Consider the following 25,929-nt stretch of genomic DNA (forward strand, 5'->3'; position numbering starts at 1 on the left):
GTTCCTGAACTGTATTTTTCTTTCTTCATGTGTTTTTGTTATTATTATAGCTGGGGGTTCTGCGTGCACTTTTACAGAGTAAACTATAAAATAACAGCAAAAACCATTTTATTTGAAATTGCCTGAGGTGAAGTTTATTACTCCCACTGCAGTGGAACTCAAAAATTTCTTTAACTTTAAAATGAAAGTCTCAAATTTGTACATTTAGAGTTGATCCAAAAATGTATTCCTAAAGTTCATATGAAAGTTGTTGCTGTTTCTCTTTCGACTACTCCCTGCTGCAGGGGTTCCCACAGCTCAGAACGATTTGGAAATTGTTCGATGCTGGACGCTCTTCCTGATGCAACCTGGGTTCTAACCCGCAACCTCAAGATTTAAAAACCTCAGCACTGACCACCAAGCTACAGCAACCATGAAGTTTGTAAGGTTAGCTTATGCTATTATTGAGATTTTACATTTTTATTTAATAAAACTCAAAATGAAGCTTAGGCCACTTTGAATTTTGAAGGTATTTAAATGTGTATGTGTTTGTAAAGAACTGAACAAAGTTTTGTGAGTTCCACTGCAGCAAAGTAATAAACTGCATCTAGGACTGGTTCAAATAAAATGCTCCTTGTTTTTTTATTTATTTTTTTTCTGTAGTTTATACAGTAAATGCTCACCCATATTCCCCAGCTCCATTAATAATAATAATAATAATAATAAAAACAGATCAAATACTGTAGAGCTCAGGAGCACAGTGTGTTTTGCTTCCTCACACAAACACATTTTGGTTTTCCTTTTTCCAACATTTTAACTTGTTTTCTGGCAATAATACTCCAACTTTAGTCTCAAAAGTTTGATTTTATTCTCAATGTTTCAGCATTATTCTCAAAACACAGGATGGCCCGTATAAAGTTTTTTAGGCTTTTTGYTCAGTGTTCACGTTATTTTTAGTAGCTGATTATCTCAAAAAATGAGGAAAAGAAAGGTTGCTTTTTGCTCATTTTAATCAGCAGATGCTCACTATAAACAAGCTTTTTGTCTCCATACACAGTATTGAATATTACTCTTGTGTATGGCTGGCAGACATGGCAGAAAAATGTATCAGGATATARGCATTTCAATACAGTCCATATTAATAATAGATTCATATTTGTTTTACTCAGTCCCAACGAGTGACATGACCTTTCACCTTATCCACAATTTCCKCTCAAGCTGTTGCACTGATTTTCTCCTTTCACGCTGTCGTTCTTTATATTTTTAATGAGTTAAGAGGCAAAACCTAAAAGTGCTACTGTTACTGAACAGGTTGTTGCTAGCTTACCAAAGAGGGAGTTAATGAGTGACTAAAGCCTTTCCTCTGCCTACATSCCCCAGAATGCCGTGTGGTTGTGGAAGGATGTCAAAGAATTCATCWCTTTTTTTTCTTTTTCTTTTTTAAAAAGGACAGTATTCCAACCTGGATTCAAATTGGACTATATCCTCTTAAAGAACAGGTACCAAGTGACTTATTCTATGAATGGAGCTTTAAAACAATATCTAAGAAGATAAGCAACCTTATGGAATATGAATCACAAAATCCTCAGACAGAAAAAAAAGGATTATCACTCAAAACACAGTTGATTCTTATTGAACTCATTCCAATGACCCTCAGTACCAAAATCCTGGAGAACTGGCATCACAGTGGATGACTGGTCTGATAGAGGACTTCTTATGTGCTTTGAACAGTTAAAGAGGAAATATTTATCTGGGAAAACTTTCTGTTAACTCCAGCAGAGATCTTTTCTTGGAGCTAGCCTTGGTGCTGAAATGAAGCTATTGTTTTTTACTGGCATTGGGAAACTAATGTATGAAGGAAATTCTTGTAAGTTTATGTTTAAAATGTAAGTTTTTTGTTGAATAATGGTCCTAAAACTGGTTTACATAGGTGTAGGGAGAGGTGGGAGTCAGACTTGAACATTAGAATCGACAAACATTTATGTTCAGATTTATGTCAGGGCAGTCTATCAGCCTGCTTCAGATTAGTACATTATAGTTTTCTACACCGGCTATCCTTACCCCCCAAAAACTGCACAGATCGAATTTGTCAGAAATGTGCTTCAGATAAAACACAGTCTGATTTTACACTGCACATGGCTTTGTTTGAAGGTTAGCCCTTTGCCGAAACACTGATTTTGAAAGTAGCAGTCTCAGTAGCAAARACACGTATAACACTCCCCCCTTCTCATCAATAGACAGCTCACTGAAATGAACAGTTGCATCCCAGTTGAAAACATTGCTTATAGTGTAAAGATAAAATTTATCTTCTTAAAAGCTGGCAATCTTACTTAGAATATAATAACAATGCACAGGTGTTGCCATATAAGTGTGATTACTTGAAAATAGCATAAAAAAATCTTAGGCTGAGACCCCTCACTGTTCTTTGTTTTCCTTTTTTAAATTTAATTTATATTGTTTTTTCCCCTTAGATAAGGGATGCTCATTGTTGTGAGTTWTATTGTTTTATGTAAAACAGCTCAAATATTGAAAAAACAAAAACACTTTCTATTGATAACATATGATAAATCTAATTGTTTGTTTTGTTTTTCTTGTGCATTATTCGATGCTGTCAGAGTCATAACTAAGAGAAGGRTGGAACATATCGGTGCAGAAGTCAGGCCTTCTCACCTCTGACCACAATAGTGGTGGACTTCTTGGCCGGGTTTCCCACATTGTTGCTGGCCACGCAGCTGTAGATGCCCGCCTCTTCTGAGGTGATGGCYGGCAGTGTGAGCGTGCCGCCTTTCACCACGCTCCTCTGAGGCAGACTGTCGTTACTGCTGACCCAGGTGAGGATAGGCGGCGGCTCCCCTCCCGTGGTGATGCAGACCAACGATACRGTCTGACCAGGATTGACCACGATGGGATCCTCCACCAGCAGCTTGATAGATGGAGAGGCTGTGGAGACATTTTTTAATGAGAATTTTTAAATTGAGTCATTTTTGTGCCTTATGAGCCYGCATTTTAAAAAGCCAATAATCCTATTGAGTACCTGTCTTATTGGTGAGCCTGAAGATTACACTACGGTCAGGAATCCCACATACATTTCTCACAGAGGCGATGCAGCTGTAGTTGGCGTAGTCTTGAGGACGTAGGTTCTTCAACTTCAGGATCTTTGTTTCCCCCTGCAGCTCAGACCAAACCAACACTGGTATACAAATGTGTGCAAAGACATCATTATAATCAAGTATAACACATGCTGAAAACTAGATCCTGAGGAGGCAAAGGCTAAAGAGCTTCAGGGAAAGGTCAAACAGATGAATATGTATACCAAGTGCGAGGAAAATGCACTATTATTCATAGAATTGAAATAAAAATAATGCTGATATGTTTCATAAAGAAAAATAAATCTGTCAGCTTGCTCACTACCAATGAGAGGATTACTCTACAAAAGGCGCCTGCAGTATTTTCACCGTGGCACTTCAGAGATATGCATGGACTCAGCGGGGGGTCGCTCCATGAAATGGCTCTCTCATGAAGAGGAGTTTGCATTTCATTCCAACCAGGCCAGTCAGCCACAAACCTCAACCAAAAGTTTATGATGAGGATGTAAACCTTTGATCTGGCTGACTCCAATGYGTGACTGTATATAGGGATGAGCCAGATTAAAACATAAGTCAGACATGATGCGGCGGTGCAAACCGCTACAATCACGGGAGTCTTTCAAATCTGTTTCACACAGGCACAAACTCAAGAAAAACAATTGTATTCAATTACCATGAGCCTATATTTAACCCTCATTTTTCTGTCACCTGTGCTTTGAAGCAGATAAGGTGGGATGATTTTGGTCCTCAGAGTGCACTCTTCATTCAGTGTTGAAGAGGAAAATGTGGTGGTGAAGGAAGGGCAAAATGTCTTTGGAAAATACTAAAAGGAAAGGACAAAGTGGTTGTATGGCCATGATGATGGAAGTCTGAAAAACCAAACCACTCACCAATTTTAATACAAAGAAGGGAAGGGGAAACATTTTTGGGAGGTTTGTGAGTTTTGTCAAGTATGTACAGATTTATTTCGGTGCATCTGACCCTAACGTTAAATGTAGAATTGTTTGTTTGTAAGGACTAAAGTTATTACCTTCAAGTTGCAGGTAGCCTTTAATAACATGAGAAAAAAATAAGATAAAATTACTCCACTCTGAGGAACATATAAGCTGTAAATCTTCTACTTATTTGTCAAAGGGTATGGTGCTTCTAACATAATGTGACTGTTGATCCCAAACTTTTCAAGTTTTGTTTAGCAAATGTTGCAAGGAATCTAACTATGTGCTGTACTTCGGTAAAATGTTTAAACACAGTAATAGAGCAGTGTATGTTACCTCTCCCTGTACCATGTTTTGCTGATGGAAATACAATTAGGCAAGTAATTGATTTTGCTTTCGATGTCCAGCCCTGGAGGTTGCTGCACAAAGAGCACAACTATAATACAAATCTGAAATAGTTACCTTCACAGAAATAAAAACACATTTTTGCTAACACGTGATAGTTTTAATTGTACTGATCATTAAGCTAGTCTTATGTCCCAAGGTCACCTACATTAGGGGTTTACTTTTGATTGGTACAACTTTCACTCACTAGACATTTATGGAAAATGTTAACKATTTGTTGTTTAAGGTAATTTTTAATACTTTATTATAATTTCAGATGGGATTTAATTTGATTTGCAATCAAGGAATATACAATTTTACAAATACTGTATTTTCTGTGACTTATAGTCAGTGTGACATACAGTATAAATATATGTTTTTTCTCTTCATGAGCCAGTTTTTGACTTATGGCTTAAATGTTAGTTCATACTGACTGACATGAACCAAGAAGTAAACATTACCATTTGCAGTTTGCAGTAATGACAACTATGGAATATGTTGTTCCTGTATGATCAAAAGTACGCAGCCCAAAAAGCTAATCAAGCAGCAGAAAAAACGTTTGGAGAAAATGAGTAATGCATGCAGGACTGGCAAAAAGCAGAGGTTGTTCTCACAGTAATGAAGAAAATGAAGAAAATGAATCTTGTGATGTGGATTGAGGTTGGTGAATTTACCAGTAATTTGCTTGTTGGACTTGCAGGCTTGTTATGTTTTCTTTAAGTGATTTAGCATCCCAGGTATGTTCTTTGTTATTCCAGATTAAATGTCTGTTCCTAAACTTTTTCAAATATATATATTTTAAATAAAWGTGACATGTTTTTTCATCATTTCATGACACCTTTTTTAACTGATGCGACTTATCCACTGGAGCGACTTGTAGTCCGGAAAACACAGAAGTAATTTATCTTTAAATTTACTTTGCAGACTCAAGAATCATTTTTGTACTGCTGTTACTCTTTGGTTAGGTTACGTTGTTTTAGGATAAGACTTATTCTGTAATCTTATTTATTTTTTTTCTTTTCTGTGAAAAAAAATCAGATTAAAATAATTGAATGTATTTCTCAGACTGCAATGTCTAATTTGGTGCTTAAGTAATAGTTTTGGAAGGCTTTTATTGCAGAATAAAGACATGAATAGAACTAACGTGTCATGACAGTGATGGATTTTCCAGTATTGGGCTGTCACATTTTTTATTTTTGGTTGAAGCCTTTCAGGTTAAATGTATAACATATAAATTACAAATGTTTAATTAATTGCTAAAAAACATAAATGGATGTGTTATACCTTTTACAAYTGTGGCACTTTGTAGTAAAATGAGACACAAAGCATGGGGGTCATCAGAAAGGGGGAGATATTTTTTTTTTCCAGTTTATCAAAGTACCAGGGGTTTCATTGTTGAAGTCAAGTTTAAAATGCTTCCACTGCATTTCTACAACCTCAATGAGAATATAAAGCATTAGGCTGCCTGTAAAATCTGCAGACGGACAGCTGAAATGAAGAATAATGGCAGAGGRGAGGTAAGAAGTTGAACTCAACAAGTCTCCCTGACTAAATGAAAACYAGAATGGAGAAAATTGGACTCAACTTGACCTTGTAGCTTTGTATTACAGTCTATTATAAATTAGTCCTTTTTTTGTCTCTTGATATATTGTTGAAAAATAGCATTATTAGCCATTTATAGGAGCAAATTACTAGCAGTTTAGTCTAGAGTTACTTGGGGTTATGGTCTCACAMAATGCTATTCTTTGGGTTTTAGGTTGTGCTCCAATTTTCAGACCCAATTAAAGCTCTAATAGAGAAGAGCAGGAAAAAAAAAACAAAAGGAAAAGGAAAAGAAACTCAAAGGAAAACTGAGAGTGAAATGAAAACGTGTCGTTTTTTTTTAGGCCGAGTCCTGCAGCTTCTGCTTTCCTGAACCCACCTCATTAGTTACTAGCCATCTTTACTCATTTGGCCAAACATCAGTTATTTTTTCTATTTTTTCTTAAGCCACTTTTATTCCCTATTGGTCTGCATTCCTACTGACTCAGAGTACAAATTACATTCAACTCAATCAATTCAAAAACTACAATTCCCTCACAAGTGACTGAACAATCTCAATCAGTTCTTTGTCGATGGCAGAAMATCCCTTTTGGAACAAAGCGTCTCAATTTCCAGACTGTACAGAAAATCCAATAGCTCAATATGCATGTAAACCATGAAAGTGGGTTGGTAGAATCTGGCGTTGCTATTCAGAGGGTTAATTAGGACAAGTTTTATTGTCCCATTGTGGGGGCAGTCAGGCGTGAGGTAGGCTTTTAAAACAAATAACATTTCTATTCCACACACAAACAGCTAAATGAAGTTGAAGCACTGCAATTACAGTCTTTTCTCCAGCAGTCTGTTTTATTTATAAGATGTGTTGATTTGTTAACCAGAAACAGTGACTGTCTGTAGTGAAAGTGCAACAGAGTTTTGGTTTGGGCTTTTTTTGTCTTTGTCAAACAAAATATTTGCCCTTAACTAAAATAAAGACATCATTTTGTAGTTCTCAATAAAATCCATGTCTGTTTTATTAATAAAAAAATAACTATGAGATCATTACTATGCAAATTGTTTTAGTTTTTGAGCTGAACTCATCTTATTGAGCTCCAATGACACAATTGTTAAATGTGGTTTAAAACCCAAAGTTTAAATTCCACATCTACTGAGAGAAAAATGCATTRCGTGGTGTTGTTGTCTTTTTTCTTTTTTGTGACTGAACTGAATCGATAACATTATTTTCTGAGCATTTAAATTAGCAATCAGCCACARACACCCAGAGACAGAGAATTGTATCATTAAACACAAAAAAGTAACAAATTCTAAGCCTGTTTTGCAAATGAGTGTTTTCTCAGCACTAAAAACATTGTCTGCTGGAATTATTTCCCCGTGTTTTTGTCACACAGCTACAAYTGTGTGAGACCATAAGGGATTCAACAGTTTCAGCAATATTGACTCTGAAAACTGCTGTTCACAGTGTTTCTGTGTAAAATACTTCTGCATTTCTGTAATATTTTAGATTTGTTGGAAAGAAAATATTTTTAGAGTATCAACATTTACATTTTTTAGAAGATTTTGTGTTTTAATACTACCATATACAGTATACCATGTCCTTTAGCRGGACGAGCTAAAGCTCCCAATCAAATGCACAAAAATGTTTGAAACCAAAAAGCAGAATTGGTTTACAGCAAACCACAATAGGCTTTGCTCTAAATTCATTAAAAAAGCTAATCATTAAAGTAACCCAAGCCAGCTTAAATAGCAATAAAAAATGTCCCCAGAGACACACAATAAGCTTCCAAAGGGAAAAAAAATAGATTTGTTTTCAAAGGTTCTACAGCTAAAATCTGAACAATAATTGTGTCCAAGCTGCATTTTCACTATGTGCAATCCAATTAGTTGTTGCTTAAAAACTTTTAAAGTGATAATAGTCTGACTACTCTAATTTCATTTATTCCTTTTCAGCAGCTTATCCATGGTTGGATTGTGGAGGTCACAGCAGGTCCAAGAGAGGAACCCAGACAGCCTTTTACAGTTGTGCTTGGAAGATCCTGAGGCATTCCCAGTCCAGAGATTATACAGTTTAATCCCTCAAGTGAATTCTGGGATTTCTTCCAGTATGATGTGCCTGAAACATTACAAGATGGAAGCCACCAGGAAGTTTCCTGCTCGTTGTTCAAACTACTTCAGCTGACTCGTTTCAGTGTGAGAAGCAGTGGCTGTACTCCCAGCAACCCCCCAGATGATGTAGCTCCTCTTGATTTTTGTAAGGATGAGCCACCCTACATTGAAAGCTCATTTCACCTGCTTGTATCCAAGATTTCATTCTTACAGCCATGATCCATATTTCATGATCGTAAGTAAGGGTTGGCTTGTGAACAGATCTGTAAATGGAGAGCTTTGTCTTTTTGGTTCAGCTCCTACAGAGCAACACTCCTATTACAGTGGATGATGCCCTGAACTGTTGGTCCATCCCTCACTCCATCCTACAATCATTCATGAATWACACATCATACTAGCACTTATCTCCTGCTTTCATTTTCTCTACATCAGTTGTATATTCTGTTGCCTCTGTCTTACCTGTGTGAAGAAAGGCTCGTAGATCTCCACACCTTTGTCCGAGCCCTGCGTCAAGACCTCTCGCCCACGGTGCCAGCTGTACCGGACAGGTGGGTTGGAATTGGCCACGCAGCGCAGGAACACAGTCCTCTCATAATAGAACTGTTCCTTAGCCTCTCCTATACTCTGGTGAACCGTCACTACTGGGTCATCTAGGTCTGTTAGAGAAACAGGAACAGAAGAGATGTTTAGGAACTTGTCCACAAGGTGGGAARATGTATTTTTTCAGATCAGCTGATATTGACCATGTTGAAAAAAAAATGGTAGCCTGAATGAAATTATGAAATTATTTTAATATCAATAAATATAAAAACAACACACAAGTCAAGCTGTTTTATTGTGGATTAAGGTCAAATGAAAAAGTTCTGATTTTTCATCACATTAGAACAGGGAGTTATCAAGATGCATTTCTGGGTCGATGTGTAAAAAGGTGAGAAGCTCAGTACTTAAACTACTTAAGTCAATAGGATGCAGCCCAAGGGCACACAGACTTCTTAATCAAATCGAGCTGCTGTGTATTCCGCGTAGCGCTCCATTGTGATCCTCAAACAAAGGAGAGGATGACAAATATTGCAAACAAAATAAAGTTTGACGTCCATCACTGTTTGTCTGGTTTAGAAACTCTGTAATTTGACACATCCATTCATTCCCCCAGCAGATCTGAGGGAAGTTTTACCCAAACAGCAGGCAGTTGGTTATTTGAGAAAGCGCTTGTGGTTGATTAAATGGATTCAAAGTTAATCATCTTACGCCGCTATCGCATTAAGCCTTGGCAAATGGTGTTCATCATAGCCTTGCTGTCTTTTAGCATGCTAATACTCGCCTTTTAGATTATGTCCATTTGCATGCTCAAAGAACAYGCGGGGCTAGCTGTTTCCCTTTCATCTCCATCCCGAGATGTAATCAGTTTTTAACTCGAGCAAAAAGGCAATAAAGGAGGAAGATGAGAGAAGCTAATGCAAGTTATCCCTCATGCTAAAATTGTGACTGATAAAGGCTGACCTTTTCCATATGAAGGGAAAAGGATTGAGTTTATTAATGAGTGTGTTAGTTTATCAGCTAGTAAGCAACWAGGTAGATGACTGAACATGTGGGTGACTGTGTGTTTGCATGTGGAGAGAGCTTACAGCTTATAGTAAGTGAATACCCACATCTTTAAAGGGGCAATATTATGTGTTTCTCAGGCATACCTTTAAATACTATACCATAATAAAGTATCTATGTCACCTTTAGCTGCTATTAAAATGCTGTTTTAATGTTTAAATAGAAAAAAATAAACTTATCTTCTCATCACTTCCTCTTCTAAATGCCTTGAAATTGGCCTCTGTCTCTTTAAGAACAACCTTGGGCTCCTTTCTCGCCCATTTCGGTGTGGGTGGGGGGAGGGGGTCGCGCTCGCCATGATGGATGCAGTTTACTTAGCATCTGAAAATAAATTTCCTCAAATGTTTTTTTAATCTAAAAAGAGCTTCACTGAGTGAAAACTAATGTTAAGAGCTCCGCAGACAGATTGAGTTTCACTTTCACTTTCACCCGAGAGCTTGCAGTAGTCATGGGCGGGGTGTGTGGGGAGGTGGGGCACTCTACCATGAGGAAGTTTGGCTTAAAGACACGTCCCAGGGGTGTTCCTGGTACCAAAAGGCATTTCTGGTCCCCACCTGTCGTTTTGCTCATCAGCATGGCTTCCTAAAGACGCTGCAGGATTTCTCAAACATGCATGAATGAGTCAAAGCAAGGCTTTGGGCATGTTTTTTATGAGATTATAACATTATAACATGATATAAAACTCAGAAAAGTTGATTTTGCATGATGTTGCCCCTTTAATGAATGCAGGTCTCCAGAGGGAAAAAAACTACACACACTTWCGCTATTATTAATAGATGAATTCATAGTATTTAATTCAATAGCTTTGGCCCATCCCTGGATTTGCAGGAGATCAGGTCCTAATCAAAGTACCCAGCAGAGCCACAGTGCACAGCATTCAGCCTTGACGCACCATACAGGAGAATGCTGATTCCTCAGTTTCATTAAAGACGTGTTCTGCCCTACAGCCCCTTAATCAAAATCTAGCAGCGGTCAATACTTCATCCAGGATCCATTACAGTGTCTCAGGTAAGAGCAATTACCTTTAGGGGGAGGAGGGCGGGGGACAGGTAAGGAGAGATGGGGGAGGGCACTGTGGAAAAGACAGAGCATTTGCAGGGTCGTTTTAGATGAGCAGACCGCTCTAAGTAAATCTACTGATTCATTATAGTGAGGCGGGAGAGTGTATGAATCCTACATCTTATCTCTTACTTCGCCTGCCTTCTGCCTCATCAGTTTCCTGCTTTAAACAGTCGATTTACCAACGGTGGCAGGAATGGAGTGATTCATTGACAACCCTATCTGCCTTGGAATACACGTGTCTGAGAACGCTGGACCTGATAGGAGGTTGTGGTGACAAGACTGAGAGCGTGTTCCTCTCTGAGAAGTGGTAAAAGGCGTGGTTTGTGCTATCATTAGAACCAAAATGATACGCACAGAGAACGTGGATGCTAGTAACGTAGAAAAATAAATATGAAAATGTAGGCACTGGATTAAAATTTGATGAATTCCAAACAGAATTCCACCTCCAACATCAGTCTTACTCCTGTAAAGATGTTGTGCGTGTATATGTGTGTCACTCTYGTGCAATTAGCTTCTTAAGTCAAGCTTGACTGATTGTGAGGCTTAAATCCCAGAGCCCAGAGGAAAACTGCGCCGTGCAGGCTGGCTGTGCCAGAGTTGTTAAGGTTTGTAATTGCAGGTTTATGGCTTCACAGGCCGGTAAATCTTCCCGTGTACAGCGAAACGCTCCAGTGCACTAACCGTAGCATCACTCCCGCTCACCTCTACCAACCATGACAAGTCTCAAATCTCTGGGTTTCTCTGATATGAAAACACAGGGGGGAGGAGGGGGAGGGCAGCATGATACACAGATGTGTGAATGCTAGGCGCGCAGCTCATGTGAGCCAGAGTAAGTCTCGCAAGGCAAGCATACAAAAAGCTACAACACTTGATTTATCACCAATTGTTTCATTGTCTGAAGTGAGAAAACCTGAAGATGATGATATTCCCATCTGAACAGCAGCAAGCAGTACTCTACTTTAGCAGCCTTTCAAAACATTTGTTGGACAAATAGATGCAGGTAGAGCGGTGTGGATAAAAGAGAAGATGACGACTAAAGAAGGCACTTCATTAACACATCAAACTCCAACGCGATCCTTTCATGTCCCACACCATCTCACCCCCACAAAATAAATAAATTAAAAAAGCCAGCACCTGTGTGAAAACATGTGCATTGCCCCGCTCCATCACAGACCTCTGAGGCTGTCCCTTAGCTGTTAAACCAACACAAATTTGTTTATATTTTCTGGGCTTTGATGTTTTTTTACCCTCCGCACCCAATTTGATGAAGTCACCACTGAAGAAGATACCTATCAGGTTGTCAGCCATGAGCGACAGAGGCATGCCTGTAATTTCACCTAATCACTGTCTCAGGGGGAGCTGCTGACCTGAATGACATATGTGTCTTTCATAAGCAGAAACAGTCCTATTATGTCTTACAAGCAATTTCCATTTTTTTATGCCAAGGGCAGATAGAGACAAAGGAGGTCATAATGAAAAACCAAAAACATTGAAACATATCCTCAATACAAACCAGATATGGACAGGGATTAATTCAATTTAGAGACATTTTGAATGATGAGTTACTAAGWTAAAATTATTAGAAAAGTCCAGAAAAAGAAAAATCAGAAACTATGGCAGTGACTGGTGGACAAAAATAATGAGCTGAAAAAAAAGTATACCTATGCGTCTACAGGTTCAGCTGACAGCTAATCAAATTCTGATTAAGTTGAACTAAAAAAAATCTAATGAATGGGTCATATTTAAGAGGCAACTCTGGCCTCTAAATTATAAACAAGCTGCTACATTATGCAGTGTTAGCTACGTTTGCCCAAATRCATAAAAATCAGCATAAAAACAAATATTAAACCAATGCAAGTAAAAGTATTTAGTTATGCCATTTAATAAGAGTCTGTAAAAAGTTTAAAGTTTAGCTAGAGGCTACTGATGGTGCTAAAGTTGCCTGAGTAGGACCTGAGTATACAGACTAGACTTGAGGACTTAGGTGCACAAAGAAGAATTGTCATCCATCCATCCATCCATCCATCCATCCATCCATCCATCCATCCATCCATCCATCATCCATCCATCCATCCATCCATCCATCCATCCATCCATTCNCCATCCATCCATCCATCCATCCATCCATCCATCCATCCATCCATCCATCCATCCATCCATCCATCCATCCATAAACCATTTAAGTTTATTTTTAAACCAGATGCCATTTTGCTCATTTATCATGGTTGTTTTTAGACAAGTTGAGTACATTGAGATGTTCTGAAATAAAATCTCAGATTAAAAAATTTTACAGCATAAATATTGTGTATGAAAAGATTTATTTCTGTTAATCTCAAATGTGTTTATTTTTTAAATCTAGGTAAAATAGTCCATTTAAAATGAGTCAAATTTTGAGTACGTTTTTACACTACTAATTTTTTCTTGTGCTAAGTTCAAATTTTAGTATAATTTTATCATACGTTATTTTGATACTCTTTCCACTTTTGATGATACTAATATGTCTGATTGCGTACAATGGGCCTCATTCCTACGAACGGATTTGTTCTTAAGTTGTGCGTTCGAGTGATTTAGGAGAATTTGTGGCATTCACCAACGTTTTCGTATTCTAAGATTTTCTTCAGATACGAACAAAATTCACGAGTGGTCCAGACCTGTCGTATATTTTACGAGCAGTCAGTCTGCTGTTATCTAGCTGGATTTTTCTCATTAATAACTTTATATTCCATTAGTTTGAAGATATTTCGAGTTGAATATAAATCACATTCCATAATTATGTTCACAATAGGTTATTCTGTTTGAATTGGAATTAGATTTTAAATGTAACTAATGACATAATTTGGTTAGATTAAATTAAATTGGCTATTAATGCAGTTGTATAACACTACAATATTAATATAAAGATCTCAAACTAAAAACCAACTTAAATTATGCATTAAAAATAAAGTTTGGAGACATTTTTAGACACTTTTTCAGAACCGCATCTGACACTTGTGACGGCCAGGCGATGGTGCGCGACTGCTCTTCTTCTGAATAAATGAAAACTATGTAACAGAGGTGTTTACACTTAAATTAAAAATATTTGACCAAAGAAAAACCAAAGCAGGAATAGAGAGAGATGAATATGATTTAGACTTTTATTTCTGTGTCTGTATATGACCCACAGGAGACACGGCATTAACAGCAGTCATTAATTCATTCCTTGGCTTGGTCTGACATTGTTAAAAATGACTTTTTTTCGGGATCTCTGAGAGCAGGACTTCAATCTCTAAACTCGTAAAGTTCTTTTTTACTTTGCAATGTCATTTATGAATGGACACTTCCTGGTATGTAGGGCAGGAAATGTAGCCTTATATGGACCCATTGTGTCTTGATGTCACAAAATGTCATATAAAAGCTTGGTCTTTAAATTGAAGATTTGTATAAAAATAACTATTTTGCACATCAATTTAACATTAGATTCAATGTCTGATAGAGACACTCACTAATGGTCTCATTGTGGCAAATAAAGCCAAAAGAACAAACAATATGGTGCATAACTATTTTCTGTGCATGTACACATTCTAAAAAGCTGCACAAACAACAAAATTGTATTTTTGAGATGATGTTCTGTCAAGCAATACACTTATAGCACTTCAAATATGCAGGTTAAAAGGTTAATAATCTGCATTAGCGATGTATAAAAGCAATTAGGGCAATGTTTCTGATGAAATGTGTGAATCCAACATGTGATTTACTGCCACAACCTTTGATTTCTCTCCATCTCTCAAGCCTTTGGCAACAGTGACCTCTATCATGGCTACACTCCACAATAACTACCTTCTGCTGGCTGGATCTATTTAGCGTCAGCTGCATCATACTAAAGTGTTGACTGTGGCGGTGGATGGATTTCTGCAATAAGTCCACTCTGGCGATGAAGCCTGTGTAGCAGAGATATCTCAGTAAACTGAATATCATTCCTGGACCCAGGAGATATGAGCAGAAGGGTCTTACTGTACACTGCCACTCTCTGGTGTAAAAGGAAAGGGGAGGACAGAAACCAGGAATTTTCATCACAGCCATTCAAATGTGACAAAGTATTGTATATCATTATAGCAGTTTGTCATTTTCTGATTGCGAAAGATGTACATTCCCATAAAATAAACTAATAAATCTGCACATGGTTAGTAAATATACTTTGGTAAGGGAATATTTGTCAAGATATTTTTACATAAACTCTATAAAACAGATGTCATTGACCAAATTGCAAACAATTTTCTGATTAGACAGCACAAAGGCTAGTCTTTTATTAGTTCTGATAATCATGATTTTTTATGTATCATATGTATTCACCTCAGCTACATCTTAGATTCCCCTCTGTGTTTTTGCCTCATAGCTTTCTGATTGGCGACACGTCACATTCAACAGGCTGCGAGCTCGGGGGAACACCACACATGCAGGGATGTCTGACAAAGACAATCCGACATGTTGAACATCCCCGATTTGAGATCGGAGTGGTCCTGACGTCCTTCAGAGCTGACTAGATCGCTCTTAGAGCAACACACATGGCAGAAAGATCTCGTAAGATTATCTTTAGAGTCATCATAATAATCATCCTTAAGATTGTTGGAAGGGCAAAATTAGGCCAAAGATTAGCATAACCTTGGTGCGTGAACTAGGCATTTCTGCCATCATAGTGTAAAAATGTTGAAAATAGCAACCTTTATAGGCAAATAGGAAATAGGCAAATCCCATTTGGATCACTGATCTCTTTTGCAGGGGAGGCCGGGGACTGAAGGACAGCTATTTTGGACTTCATGGACCATCATGAAATTTTGAAGATTCTTTTCAAATGGTAACAATCCACTTTGGTTTTTGTGGCCCTCAGTCTAGCTGTTAGCTCATCAATTTCTTCAGATTAACACTTCAATGGGTAAGATATTGAAACTTCATGACATTTACACAGGACTCTTCTTTGAAAGGTTTAACTATTTTTCTGTTGTCCTTTTTAAACCGTGACAATACCCTTGGTAATTTGGGGAACATTGCTGCTAGATTTCATTTGAAAGAGTTTAATGAAAAAAACTTAATGTGCTTTTTCATAAACAGAAATAATTGACTCTTGGAGCACAGTGTTTTCCGCGGTCACTCGGCTCAATGATGACACAGTTTTTGGTTTTCAGCTGTCATTTTCTGTTAAACTGTGATTTATTTTTTTAAACAATTGTTCAACTTTTGTTTTCAGTTTAGTCCTTATTTTTTCTCAGCACCTGAGTTGTGTTAGAAGATTGCAACTCATCAGTGTTCCATTAGCTGGCTCAGAGTGACTCAGCAGTGCGAGTTGTCTGGAACATGTGATGGTGTGACAATCAGCACTGAAAGCTGGTGAATGAATAAAATTAACAATTAAACCTGCTCATTTTCAACAGTAACACAGCAGCTTGGAGCCAAATGACACCACAGTTTGTGGGACTACATGCTCAACATCAAGAACTATACTACCCTCCGAATGTCACGAGCGTTAACCATTTTTATGAATGTTCAAAACATTCAAACACAAACCGAAAATCTAGTTGCGATGTTGTAGTTGTATAAATATCCACATCAAATTTAGTTTTCCAATGAAAAAGCCCTCGGGCTCATTAGATTAGGCAGCTTAACACTGCGAATGTWTTAGCCATGACTGCTTTCAAAACTGGAGTTTTGAACAGAATTCTAATCATCGTCCTAATGAGTGGTTCAGTAACTGTGGGTCAAAACTGCTCTTTTAATAAACCATTAAGAGTCAGACCTTTATGACGGAAGGTTTTTGAAGACTGCTCTTCTTTCTCTCCTCTTCTGCCAAGAACATTAACCCAACCCGGCAAGTTGGGGGAAGGCTTGTAGAGGGCATCGCACCCCCACTGCCATGCCTGCTACTTGGCATGCGTCTTTGCTACTAAGTTACAAGTTCTGAATTATTCATTGAGTATTTCCACATTCCTGCATTTAGCTGCAGTTAAATTACTACTAAGGGAAGGAAAGAAAGCTAGCTTCTGCTCTTTTTCAACAAAAGATCCCCTTTATTTGACTCTCCTGCCTTCCGCGGGCTCGCCCTCTTTGCTTTAAACTCTATCTTGAGTGTATTAAGTGTGAAAGTAACAGGTAATACCTCTTCTTCTGAGACCACGGTCATCAGGTCTGGCTAAATGTAGCTACTGCCAATTAATTTGGCAGTGCAACATGAGTCAAAGAGGTAATGGTAAATGGCAAAGAATGCTATGCAGTTAGAGGTGGAACAGCCCAAATGTTTCTTACTGCATGGGTCTTGTCTGGAGGAAATGTAATATGCCTGAACGAGTGCTCAATGTTCCATCTATCAGAATAAAGTTATCTTGCGTGTTAACTGAGCTGGAGCCGTGTTGAAGTTCTCTTTCATGACTTTACATTCATCTTCTTACGTTTTTTAATGATGTTGTTTTTGGAGATAGAATATGTGTCTGCAGGTGTGTGTAATAGTGTTGGGTGGATGTTTGTGTGGGCGGGTGGGTGTGTACACATGGACATTATGTGTGATAAATTGAAGGGCAGACATCAGCAGCCTCACTGAAAAGGCTGCAACCCCTCGCTTCCTCCCGATGATGGAAATGGGGAAATAATGAGGCTGAGTTCGGCTCAGTGTGTTCCCGTGTTTGTGTTTGCGTCTTTATGTGTGTTAGGAGGGTGAGGAGTAATGAATCTCCTCTTCATCCTCTCCCTCAGACAGTGGCGTTTGCCTCCGCCCATCTTTTCTCTAATTCATCTTCCCAGAAAACAAGCAGACCGCAGACTGCTGATCTAAAAGCTGCATGTAAAAAAAAAACAAAAACCTCACCATTAGTGGTGGAGGAAAAGCACCGGTGACATGATGGAGTTCTTTTCTGGTTTCGGCCTAATGACCTTCTGCTTTGTTTGGTCTGGACAAAAAGCACCCAAGGTTGCTGAATCCTTCCTGAACCATGATTTGATTCATTCTGAACATAAAAAAACCCCAGAACATTCATATTTCTAATATCACCAGATTATTTTTCAAATTGACATCAACCGTTGAGAAAAATGTTTAATAAAAGGCAAACCACTCGTTCATGTAATGTAGATAAATAACAAAAATGGCCTGAGCTCCAGAGGCTGTACTGGGACAAGACAAGAACAGACAAATAGTTGTAAATTGCGAGCCACATATAAAAGAACTGGTATAAAACAATACCCAATTATTATCTACCTTTATTTTCTTTAAGCAGCTCTTTTCAAATCAGGTTTTTGATACAATATTAGCTAGTTTTGGGCAATATTGGCAAAAAAAAAAAAATCACGATTAATTGTGGTATTTAGCCGGTAACGATTAATTTGACGATTAATCCCCTGGAGTACCTGGACCACTGCATGTCCTAGTCAAATGACCAATTTATGGGAAAGATTTGCTCTTTGTAAAAATATGTTCTAAATTGTGTCAAAATTACAGACTTCAGGCTATACATTAATTTTTAAATTGTGTTGATAGATAAATAAATTACAGTACTTTTTCTTTTTAAAGTTTGTCATATTTTGAAGCAGAGAGGAGCACCGAGCGGACTGATGGTGGCATTAATCGTATTAATCGTCAAGTGCCAAAAAGTAACCTATTAATGTTTTTCTGACGATTAATTGCACATGATACGATTATGCCCAACCCTAATATTAGCAGACAACTAGCTCCACTCAAAGTCATCAATAACCTAAAGATCAGCAGTGGCTCAAGCAGAGCTTCAGTTTTAGCTTCAATCAATCTTAGTGCTGCCTGTAGCTTTGTTGATAACAATAACGGTTAAAAGTTTCCCTTTATTTAACAAGCAATGCTCTTGATTTTCACTGATAATTACATGTTTGTGAAGGTGATTCAGATTACCATTTTACAAAATGTGTTTTCACTATTCTTGAATCATTAATATCCAACAAAATGCAGATGATACACTGATGTACATATGTCCGTCTCTTGATAATCTGGTTTCTGTTCATAAGATAGTAAACTGTTTCGCTAATAGCAATAGTTAAGAATTCCCTGACTTTTCAAACAAAGCTCAGTACAATCTCTTCATCCAGGTTTCAGCAAAGTAAACAAGTCAGAAAACATTGTACACCTATCTTAGATTTGATAACCACATTACCAGTGAGAGCAAGACTGCTTTTTACCACTTTAAATAAATTCATATTTGCAAAATGTATGTCTCAAAATGACTTTCACATACTGGTCAAAGCAGTCAGATTACTCTCCTGAAATGCTCTTTTTTGCAGGATTATTCAGTGAGTAAAACAACAAAAACCAAAAAAAAATAATAATAAAAAATGAAATCACACGTGAAAATTTCTCAGACCAGGTTAATTTAGAAAAATTATCTTAGTAATTTCCAGAATAATTAAAAAAAGGACCAACATTAAGTGTCATTTGGTGCAGGTGTTTTAGTTGTTTTTATATTTAGAGCCAAGTTGGCTGAAATGAATTTCAACCACTGTGATCTTATTATCTGATGACCAGGGGTCATTTTGATTTATTTGTTTGAGACTATTTAAAGAAATATATACATAAAGAAAAGAAATGAAAACATATAGCAATAATAATTAATAGAATCAACAATATAAAAGTAGACATGGTTCCAAAACCATTGAAGGTTAAAGAATAGGCTTATAAATGGCAACTCTAACCAATTATTTGATTTACATATGAAAAACATGTTGATAGGCCTAATTTCTTATTGGCAATATAATTTCCTTGTAATATGCTAATAAGCTCAAATATGTCACCTTGCTATTTTTATTTATTTATTTATTAAGACAAATAAATCACAGCTCTGCAAAATTTTCGCTCAAACAGCATTTGACAAAGAGTTTTTTTTTATTTTGAACTTCTCTTCAAGAGAGAACGCTTCAGGCAACATCATGTCATTCCCAGGGAGTGCAGTTTTGCTCTACAATTCTCAATCACGAAAGGAGCAGAAATCTAAAGCTAAATGATCATGCTTTAAAGATTTTGATTAAGATTTCTGGTCCATATCTAAAAATACTACAAACAAGACAAAAAATAGCAAGCTGTCACCGGCTGTCTTTCACCTTTTGATTAGATCTGAGTGAATGTCTGCAACAAATAACATTAGCATACACAGCCGAAGGAAAACAAATCTGCAGCATGTTTTAAGCTGCTAATGGTGAGGAAAAACAAAGGCAACAGAGAGGGTTGACTCCATCGCTCTGATTAAGGGGCTGCTCCCCAGAGAAAGTCCTTGAAAGAGTAATGGGCAGTCGTGAACTGGCTTTTCTTCCATTAACCACACCAGCAAACATTTACATAATGTACACATAATGTGCTGATTCATTCTGTCCTGATTCAAACAAGGCTCAGATAACTGACCGCGGCTGTATCACAACCATTCATCACACCAGGTCATTTACATCCAAAAGCACTTAACAGGCGCTGCGCATATATCTTTGCCAACATGCATTATGGGATCTTTTCAGAAGGCTCTACAACACATTACAAGATCAGACTTACCAAGATGGAATTTGTCAAGATATCTTCCAAATACCTCTATTTTTAAAAGCTTGTAAACTTTTAATAATTTTCTTTGATTTCATTTACTGTGCACCAAATGAATTACAAAACCAAAGCTTGTCAAGTTTTTACTTTGCAAGTCCAGTGGAAGTTAATAGATAAGCTTCCTGCAAGTTTTTTGGGGGATAATTTTGCCTGAGGAGTTGATGGGAAACAAGGACGTCAGTTCAAATTTCCATCACCCTTGTTCAGGGAGAAAAGTCGGAGACTGGAATGCCAAAAATAATCAGTGAGAAGTGCAGAGTGACGCAGGCTCAACATATCAGCACCTTGAAGTTTCTGTCTGTTGGGTTTTAATCGATCTCTCACCTTAGCAACTAACATCTCTGTCCTTTTCATTACAAGGAGTCTTACGTCCATCTGCATTCTGTACTGTTGCAATAGATTCAAAACTACAGGAGAAGACTTGTTTCAACAAGCAAACTGACATACGAGTTCTAGACTAGATTAGAATGAGTTACACATTTCTGTGCAGAGAAAATGCATTTTAAGTTATTCCTTAAAATCTGGAAAAGCATCTGGACAATCTGGTAGAAAGCAACTAAACACAGTATGTTAAAAAAGCCAGTGTATGTGTAATGGCATCCCACAAAACTACTGACAAATGTTCATTTTAATGGTACTTTAGGTCATTTGAAGCTGCAATATGGAAGAAGCTGGATAATGTTTTTGTTTTTGAAGAAAAGTCCCACAGTGCAACCAGCCCTCCAATAATTGGCACAATATGCTAATTGTATATTGCCACTTGCTAGTATAAATGTTTGCTTTTCAGATTGAATCTTTTTGATAGATGCATCCATCAATCTTTCCAACATTTTAATCACGTCGCTAATGAGCATTTGTGTAACTGACAGCAGAGGGGGAAAAGTTTTATAATGATTAGCAGTTACAATATATTATTTCTTGTTTATTTTATTAGCTTGGGAACACTTTGTGAGTCATTGAGCTTATTTAATTTAACTTAAGAATTTATTTAAAAAAATAAAAAAGTAACCCAGCATTCCTTGAAGGAATGGCTGCAACCTTTCATGCAAGAGTTTTAAACTAAGATCACCTTATGATGAATAGGAACAGATTTATATATTTTTCTGTCAAACCTTGTTAATGACATTAAGTGCAGTTTCATATAATATTGTGGGATGTGATGTGAAGGACACTCAGCTAGAGCTAATTCAAACTTTAGTTCAATATCTGAAAAGTTCAGTTGTAGAAATTGGTGTGTTGTCTAAAGTTAATTAGATGTGGTAACTTTCAACTGAGTTAGTATTGAAAGTAAATAAATGAATATCTATGATCACGGAAAGACTTCTACAAATCGGTGCAAGCAAAAGCCAACAAACATTTCAATTTTTTATTAAGATTTCTGCCTCTGGTTTTCAGTTAAAGTGAGGAGGAGCCTAATTACTTACAACTTTTACTAACTTCATTTCATACAAGTTGTTTTTTTTAACTGTAGCAGATGTAAGCAGTGCAAAGTTGTGTTTCTAGGATGATCCTGACCTAATTTACAATCATTGTTCATTTTCTTTATATAAAAAAAGCAAACAAAACCTTCAATCAAAACATAGAGACTAAGAGTAAAGAAGAAAAAACACTTCAAACACAACTCGAAACACAAAATTGGGCTGCAATCAAGGACAATGACAGATGGAGCAAAAAGCTTTTTATGTTTGTATTTTTGTTAGCAAGATGTTTGAAAACCACAAAAAATCAGATTTTTTTTATTCTTCATTTTTAAAATCTAACAAATCGAAATCAAATGTACAAGCTAAGGTTTTGGGAGTTGATTTTCATACTATTAAAGCAATATACAGTATGGTTCATTATAACAATAGCAATAATTGTTCACACTCAAAGGCAAATCATAAAATACTTTTCTTTTATAATAAAAAGTTATAAATCTAGAATAAACATTATTTCAAATTAAAAAGAAGCGGACCTATTTTTTTTGCGAGGTTCATTTTGGGTTCTATTTGGTGAGTTTTCATGTTCTTTTCTACTGTTTAAAAAATGTCTCATTTTAAGTTTTAAATGATCAATTGTCAACTTTTTACCAGGGAGGTAAATGTTTCACAGATGTACACTAAAACAAAATGTGTTAAAAGTTTCACAGCTTCTTTTGACACTTTAGGAAACTTCTTGAGTCAGAGCTGGATGCTAGCAGTTAGCRCTCAACAAGAAATGGTTTTGTTTTTAAAACTCCAATGAAAAATGTGAATAAGTAAGAAGTAAASTAATGTTCTTAAAATGTGGTCATACTTGGCTTAACATGAAAACAAAATGTTTAAGGACAGCAGGAGTTTGTTTGGTMTTTGCTTTGCTGTTCACTCGCCAATCTGGACATACAGTAAACCATGAGGTCATTTAAAGTGCTATCTAAAACAGGTAAGATGATATTGCTCATAACCTTTTCTCAGAACCCAACTTCAAAAGACCAGTCATGAGTTTATAGGTCAGTYAGAATAAAAGAAACAAACTGTTTATTCATGCAGGGCTGAGAATCAGAGCCTGTATAGAAGGCAGCCCACAAGTGGTTGTATCTTCCTTCAGTCTGACTTATAACTCAACTTATTGAACCTGCCTGTAATTCCAGCCAAGTGAACTCACTTATCAATAAGCTCCTCTGAGATCTCCATCCCACTCACTTCCCTCTGCATACACCTCAATATATTACCAGTTCACTTTGGAGGACCGTCCCCAGGGYGCTTAAATGCAAGCATAAAGAGCAAACATCAGTAATGAGATAAAATAAAGCAGATAATAGTGCACGCCTCATTCAAATCTAATTTTTTTTTACCAACATATTCCTTGTTTCTTTGACTGGACTTCCCTCCAATTAACCTTTCCCTTCTTTTGCTCTATACACACATTTGCTCAAGACACCTCGCAGCGCAAATTAGACACCCCGATGAGAAAGGAAGCGCCMGTTTTAGCCACCGACTGGATGAGCGAAGGCCGGCGCGTCCGCAAAGCAAACACCATCAGCCGTCGCTCGCTCTCCGAGCTCCTTCATGAACTCCGTGGAGGGCGGGCGTGCACGCTCACGTGCGCGGCGCAGACACTTCCCCGCGTGGCCTCGCACGCCGCTGCACAGTGTTGCACAGCTAAGGAAGCGTGTGCCAACACAAGTTAAGCCTTTGACATGTTTGTGAGAGTCAGGACCTCGCTGGTGGAGAGTGTGTTCATGCATAAGCATGGGCTTGAACCCAATAGGCGGCTGCTATTTTTGTCCCCCCCCMCAACGCTCGCACGCATGAGCACACAAAGAAATGGACGCGCGCACTCACGAGTCTGGAATATAGATGGACGCTGCTGCTGCTGCCAAAAAAAAAAAAAAAGAAGAAAATCAAACTCAGACAGGAGTTCATGTGCTCACAAACACACACACACACACACACTGAGTGGCCTCATTAAGATTCTCTGACTTGTGCAGCAGCAGTGTGAAGTAAGGCTTGTGCAAGTCGCCTCCACTGATAACACAGAGGAATCAGGCTATTGTCTTTTTTTAATCCTTTTGAAGGAGCGTAGAGAGAAATAACAGGAGCGAGCGATGATGGGTGGAAGCATCAATGACAATATATCCCCAGCACCAAAGATTTATTTCTGCAATAGACACCACATCTATTTCTTACTGTTTAAAAAAGGGACAATAWAATGTAGAGAATAAAAGCAAATAATCAGACAGCACAGTTTTTTTTTWATTTTCTGCTAAAACAAGTCTTCTGCTTGCTTCTCTGTATGTGTTGAATTTATTCTGAGCTGCGGCGCTTGTTCCTAACATTTTTAAGGCAGTTTTAAAGTGGTCCTTTATCAAAGCCCGCACAATAAATGTTGACCTGGATTGAGCAGGTTTAAGGCACAGTCATTTGTTTTCTATTAGACCACCGGACTGGTTAAAAACTGTTTTTTTTCCCCACTTTCTGATTTAACGTGACATCAGACACGACTAATTCACTGCAGTTGTACTGTTTTTTTTATTATTTTATTTCCCTTATTGACAAATGGGGAGAAGCAAACAATTATATTTAGTTTTGATTAAGAAGGGTGAGGAGTAAAGAAATAAATGAATGCTTACAAAAAGATGATCATGGGTTAAGAACAAATCATGATGAACCTCTTTATTTTATCTTATTACTTGATTACTAAAATGCCTGCTGATTTTTTTATTCATCATTGATCAACTATAATTAGCATTGTTTTTGCATGTTTTGTAAACTTGTAATTATCSTCATGCATCACTGACAACAGAAGCTTAAATTTGCCTAATCTGTGAAGTGAAAAGGAGGATAATTAAAAGTCCTAAAACATCCGTTGGTTATTTCCTGGACAGTTAYGTCTCGGGCCGCATCTCACTTAAATACAGTATATTGTGCTGGCGATGGTCAGTGAACTCTCTGAGCCTGCAATAAGCAGCCCCTGCAGAACTCTTAAGCCCTCCTCGATCGGTCACTCAGTGAAACATTAGATGCTGCAGAAAAAAAAATAATGCAGCTGAAATTAAATGAGAACACTGAAAAGTCTCCCCTGTAGGAAAAGGAAGAGAGCRTCTTAAGCTTCAAATCGATCAGTGTAGGAGTCGGGCGAGGTTCTTTATTAACTTTTGCGCAGGGCCTTCCCTGTAGACCTAACTGTGGACAAACACAACTGAGGTGTCAGCAGGTAGAAAATGTGCTTAGATGGACTTCTGAGCTTTGTAAATATGTTAGCTTTGAGCTTGCCGTACAGTTAATATCAGCTCCTCCGGGTCACTAGGATAAGTTATTGTCAATAATTATGGCTTGCTGAAGGTCGCTTACATTAAAACTTTAACAAACTTTTACATTCTGTACACATTTTTTCCTACACAAGTAGTTTTATAACTACATTTTTATGAGTTTTAACTCTCATGCTTTAATTTAAAGGTCTGCTTTTACATTAAAGGGAAGCAGTTCAAGCACACTTCATTGTAAAGCCTATAAAGATTCTTGGTATTTGAGAAAGAAAAGCCTTAGTTCCAGGAAGCGATGCGCAAAAAAATAATATTAATCAGAAAATGTAAAAGGAAGCAGCAATAGACTTATCATTTTTCTTTTTAACCATCTTAATGTAAAACATGCTGGGAGGTTTTTTTTATTTATTTTTTTCCTTTTGTAGCATTTGCAGTGTTTATCCTCTGCAGTGGAAATGGTGCAGTCTATTTGGTACAAACAGACATGGAAAACATAACTAAAAAGGGACAGAAAGCATTATTCAAGGTGTTTGCCCGGCACTACAACACCAGTTTTTTAAAACTAATTTAGAAAATGTGGAGCTGCAAACTACTAAAAATAGCATGTGTGCTGCAGAGCCCCATCAATTAAACTCACCCCTGGGGGACAGCTGTAACATTGCTCTGTGGGAAAAATGTGCTTTTTTGCTGGATGGACAACGTCACACAATGCTTGTGAAGTATACACACTGTGTCACAAAGGCTAGATACAAGGACATGATAAGGAGAGTCATATCAAATGCTACCATGTGGAAAATATGGATATTTTTTATCCTTCCTTTTAGATGCATTTGCAGAAAGAAAACAATGTTGCACCTTTTTTTTATATCTTTATAAAACAATACAGCGGGTAAAATAAGTATTGAACACGTCACCATTTTTCTCAGTAAATATATTACTAGAGGTGCTAATGAC

The 25,929-nt window shown here is 37.4% G+C and overlaps 1 protein-coding gene across 5 annotated transcripts in view; it reads right to left on the reverse strand.

Annotated features, from left to right (window-relative positions):
- LOC106518581 (MAM domain-containing glycosylphosphatidylinositol anchor protein 2) overlaps window positions 1-25,929 on the reverse strand; it is a 284,155-nt gene that overhangs the window by 131,881 nt on the left and 126,345 nt on the right. For 3 of the 5 annotated variants that reach the window (XM_014009931.1, XM_014009932.1, XM_014009927.1), the window contains exons 4-6: window positions 8,486-8,682; window positions 3,014-3,149; window positions 2,650-2,919 (exon numbers count right to left, since the gene is read on the reverse strand). In XM_014009931.1, the coding sequence (XP_013865385.1) occupies window positions 2,650-2,919; window positions 3,014-3,149; window positions 8,486-8,682 (603 nt within the window). The remainder of the gene's footprint in view (window positions 1-2,649; window positions 2,920-3,013; window positions 3,150-8,485; window positions 8,683-25,929) is intronic. The other 2 variants (XM_014009933.1, XM_014009930.1) reach the window with 1 other exon arrangement.

Source organism: Austrofundulus limnaeus, unplaced genomic scaffold, assembly GCF_001266775.1.
Source record: "Austrofundulus limnaeus strain Quisiro unplaced genomic scaffold, Austrofundulus_limnaeus-1.0 Scaffold63, whole genome shotgun sequence".
NCBI classification, from domain to species: Eukaryota; Metazoa; Chordata; class Actinopteri; order Cyprinodontiformes; family Rivulidae; genus Austrofundulus; species Austrofundulus limnaeus.